Source organism: Papaver somniferum, chromosome 6, assembly GCF_003573695.1.
Source record: "Papaver somniferum cultivar HN1 chromosome 6, ASM357369v1, whole genome shotgun sequence".
Taxonomy (NCBI): Eukaryota; Viridiplantae; Streptophyta; class Magnoliopsida; order Ranunculales; family Papaveraceae; genus Papaver; species Papaver somniferum.
The window spans coordinates 48,348,798-48,353,389 of NC_039363.1; the positions used below are offsets into that span (position 1 = coordinate 48,348,798).

At 37.8% G+C, this 4,592-nt stretch overlaps 1 protein-coding gene across 1 annotated transcript; it reads right to left on the reverse strand.

Moving 5' to 3' along the window:
* Nucleotides 1-1,922: 1,922 nt before the first annotated feature.
* On the reverse strand, nucleotides 1,923-4,242 carry LOC113285640 (GDSL esterase/lipase At1g28580-like). The gene is made up of 5 exons (XM_026534451.1): nucleotides 3,669-4,242; nucleotides 3,329-3,541; nucleotides 3,031-3,182; nucleotides 2,684-2,957; nucleotides 1,923-2,486 (listed from the first exon to the last, which is right to left on the reverse strand). Exons 1-5 carry the CDS (start codon nucleotides 3,919-3,921, stop codon nucleotides 2,230-2,232), a joined length of 1,149 nt encoding a protein of 382 aa, XP_026390236.1. The 5' UTR covers nucleotides 3,922-4,242; the 3' UTR covers nucleotides 1,923-2,229.
* Between the last annotated feature and the right edge of the window lie 350 nt (nucleotides 4,243-4,592).

Here is a 4,592-nt window from a genome sequence, read left to right on the forward strand (position 1 = left end):
TAATAAGAAGATGAGAAGAATGCAGTCCAGTTGTGATGATTGGTCTGGTATTGTCCATCTTGCACGGTGATTTTGTCTCGCAGTGTTTGCAGGGTTCCTTCGCAAGCTAGTAAGATGTCACAGAAGTGAATAGAGGTTGCTTTTAGTTGTATGAGTTTTAACTTGGAAGTGCAGAATCACTTGATGGGAGGAGCAAGTTTTGAATGTCGGTCATTTATATTTCCACTTTTGTTGATTTTGGTATATGGGAGGATGACAGTCCTGTGGAAAATTGGTATGGGATAGCAAACTAAGTTTTCAAAGTTTGTCTACTGTCGCTGACGTTGGATTGGGGAGACTCGAGGTATTGATTAACAGCACATGGGTGCAGGAACCTAAGGTCTTCAAGTTTGATAGACTGTCAGCAAGGTTGGGAGATGCAGAAATTGTTCTTAAACCGTTTGGAGTATATCTACAAGTGTTCCAATGGAGTAGATATGTCACGACTACAATGAAGAGGTATGTTTATTGGCGTATGGAGAATGTTGGATATTTTCAACAAACTCTTGAATTGTAGGCATTTAGGATGTTTCCAGGGTTCGTCGCTGGGGGTCTAGGAGGAAAGGGGTCCTCTGCAGAGTACGAGACAGCGTCTCGCTGGAAATTTTCTGTTCTAGTGTTTCTATTGTCAGTTAGAAAACTGAACAGAAATCTCGTTTCACCAATGGACGCATTGAAGGAAAAGACGCGCATGTTCACTCTGAAAAGATGCTTGTAGAGATGAAGAGTCATCTCCAAAGGGTGTGATTTCCTCTTTAAATAGGAGACTTGTTTTCATTCAAAAACACATCTCAACTCTCTATGTTTTCTTTCTTACAAGCATCATCAGAAACACAACCAGTGTGTTCCTAGTTGGATCAAGGTCGTACAAGCTTTGAATCTAACACTGTTGTGGAGCTTCAAGTATCCTGACGGCGATATTCATTGACCTGTTTGTACTCGCCAATTCAATTGGAAAAGGGTCGAATAATTGTCGAAAATAATCTTTCATTAGAGCCTTGAATCCTATTACAACATTCTTTTCTTCACCCTGTTTTACTATCAATTTTCCAACATGGGTTTATCTGTTTACGTGTCCCTTAGATTGTTTGTCTAATTAGTTACTTGGTGAAGCTAAGTGATAAGGCAGTGATGATGGTAACTGAAGTTTTTGGTCAATTTAGCATGGCAATATGGAATGACCCCGAAATTGTCAATTGTGAAATCTATTGTATGCATTCTTTGGTAGTATTTCGCAGTATATTGGTGACTTGAATGTCCACGAAGACTTAAATGTCAGGATTCAAGACGACTTTATTCTCGGAGTTGGTGATATCTCAAATGTCATACTGATGCATGACTGGATTAATGCCAGGAATTGGAATATGGGTTTTAAATGTCCGATAGATTAATGCTTTACCAGAGTATGCACTAAGGGGAGTGTCACAAGTTAGTGCATCCTTGAGTCCTATTATTCTGGGAGTTTGTTGGTGACGTTTTTGTAGTGTTTTAGTGGTCAGTAGTTGCAAGCACTGTTCTTAGTGGTCGAGTAGGCTAAGTTGTTGAGTATTATTAGGAGTTTTAATAGGTCTTCTTTAGTTGTTACGAAATGTGAGCAAGTGGTGAGTTGTTTTAGGAGTAAGTCAAGCACTATGTGCTGTAGTATATATAGAGTTAATTGTAATTGAAACAAATGTACCACAAGTTTAATGAAACGTAGACATTAAAGTTTTTTTGTGTGTGTTTCCCTCTTTACTCTCCTCTATACCTGTTTTATGACAGACAGTTTAACTTCCACGTAAATCTCCGATCTAAATCAGGTACCACATTACCTATGTTGTTGGAGATAATACATCACAACTTTTACCATGAGACCGAACTAAATGGAAAAAAATGCAGTTCACAAACAAACACCGAATTATTTATTTTTTTAAGGCGTAGGGAATACCGAATATCGACCAAGGAAAACAAATACTAATGGAATTAGCATGAAAAACAATCCAACATCACCCGGTGGCATCATTTGTGATCTTTTCTAATCGGAGAGAGACATAAATGGGTGACTAATCCAAGGTCATTTTGTAGACTAGGCGAAAATCTTCTCGGGACTATGGTATAGGCCATCAATTCTTTTACCAATCGGGGAGAGTCACTGAGCTCTATCTTTCCCACCATTTTAGGTACTTATCATCCAATTTCCCCAAAAAATGATTACAGTTCATCAGTATGATGGGTAGTAGTAGCACCAATGATTTTGGCAGCCGGAAAGAAGAATTGATGATTTTCTTCTATCAAAACATTGGCTAAGAATCGGTATGCAGCTTCAGTTAGATGGACACCATCCCAGTTCACATATGTTGACGGATCATCGCAGACTCTTGCATCGACGCTTCCACATGGAACATCTTTGTTACAGTTGTACGGACCTTCACCTCCACAGCATGCCTTTAGAGCTCCATTCTTAAACCCTTCAAATCGTCGAAAAATAACTCTATGAGTCATAAATCAAAAGTAAAAAAGAAATCACAACAATGCACTACCAAAAATTGTTAGTCCATTAAAATTCTGAGTGCTTTATTAATTCTGGTTTGATCTCAGCAAGCCCAATTTTTGGTGAGTTATTATACCAGGAATAAGGAACAAGTCGTGGAAGAGTAAGACATACCGAATTTTTCAGGAGATACGAAAAACTTCATGGCAGCATTATAATAATCAGCATAGATAATTTTGGCATGGGGGTATAATTCTCTCAAGATATCTATTTCTTTTTGAAGCAAATTGTTGTGGTGCATGGAGAATTCGTTTAGCCACCTGAGACAGCCATTCTCATCGTAATCCTCTTTGTTGGGGCTCTTATATTGGGTTAAATACAACGATGAACACCCAATGGGTAGGTTTCCAGGGACCATGAATGTCACTGCACCTTCCTTGATCAAAACCTGCGGTCATTCATCCGATGTTAACTCACTAATTGGTAATGTTCTAATTAATTCAATGTTATTTTTTTTATACCTTTATTGCAGAGGAAATGGCGTTAACGATTCCAGGCCCGAAAGATTTAATCTCTTCTAGACCTCTTCCTTGAAAGAATGGATGATTATAATCGTTCCCACCGATTTCTCCCATGAGAATAAGCGAGGTTTTGAGAAATTCATGGCAATCACCTAGTAGTGGTCATGAATATAACGACTAATCAATATAGTCAACGAACGAATTAGCACAAATGAATCAGTGAGTTTTGAATCTCAATAATTAACCACGATTCATATTGATTGTTTGAACTGCGTTTTACAGAAACAAGTAGACATACCGGTAGATGGATTACAGAGGGAAAGCAAGAGTTGTTTGAACCATTCGAGTTGAACTCCAAGTGAAGCATTCCTAGGAATGGTGATCTTTCTTTCCTCGAAAAAAGAAGCATCTAAAGCTGTGCCTCCACCAACGGCGAAGTTCACTCCCTGGTGTAAATCCTTTCCGCTACTACCCAGATACGCTGGTAGTAATGGCAGTCCTACAGATTGGGCTGATACATATACAGAATTTATTAATGACAAATTTCATACTTCGTATTATACAACAGTTTTCAAAACCGTGATATAGTATCAGAAAGTGTCGCCAAAGGATTGATGGACTTCGAACCAGATACCTACCAATGAAATCAAGAACTACACGACCATCAGAAAATCGACCATTAGCTCGATGAAAATAGGTCCTTCCATAAGGTAATTTGCCGACATATTCATCTGTTTGGGAGTAGAGTACGTTTCCGGTGTCGGCGAGTGAGTCTCCGAAGCTGAAGATTGATTTGTAGTACCCTAATACTGGATTAGCAGTTGTAAATAGAAGGATTACGATCAGATTAGGGAAAACTGAGAAAGCAAAAGATAGTACTGAAGAAGCCATAATGGAGATTGAAATGAGAATCGATTTTTTCTTATTTTAATTTAGACACCAACTTTCATGTAACAGCAAAAAAGTGTTAGCTAGCTAGATAGTTGTTGTCGTGCAAACATCATTTAAAATCAAATGAGTCAACTATTCTTATTCCTGGAGATTATGGGTTCTACTTTCATGGTTCTTGGATTATTTACCAGAAAATACAAATTACTTTGGGGACTCTAGACTATTTTGGAAACAGATTGAATTGTAATGGAGTGCAAGATTCAACAGTCAACGTCAAAATCGTGGCCAAGACATCAAATTCAAAATAGCATTCAAGCAAACCTTAGAACATAATGTGAAATCAACTTGCAGCGCCGAATGATTTGGAGCTGCAAAATTTACTTTCTGTGCCAAATTATATTGACGCTTTTAATCTGAACTCTTATATTTCTTGTTAGATGTTCAAATTTAACTGTTAAATTATCTAGGCTCACTCATTGAACGTTTTACTCGAAATTTATTACTGGTACAGTTTACTTGATATGTAAAAAGACATAGTTGTTATGATTACAGATGGTTTATACTATCTAAAGAAAGAAGAAAAATACGAATTATTGTCGTGCTTGATCCCTTTCGAGTTACGAAATTGGTACATAAGCAGCCGCTATGCGGTTCAACACAATTGTGCGAGG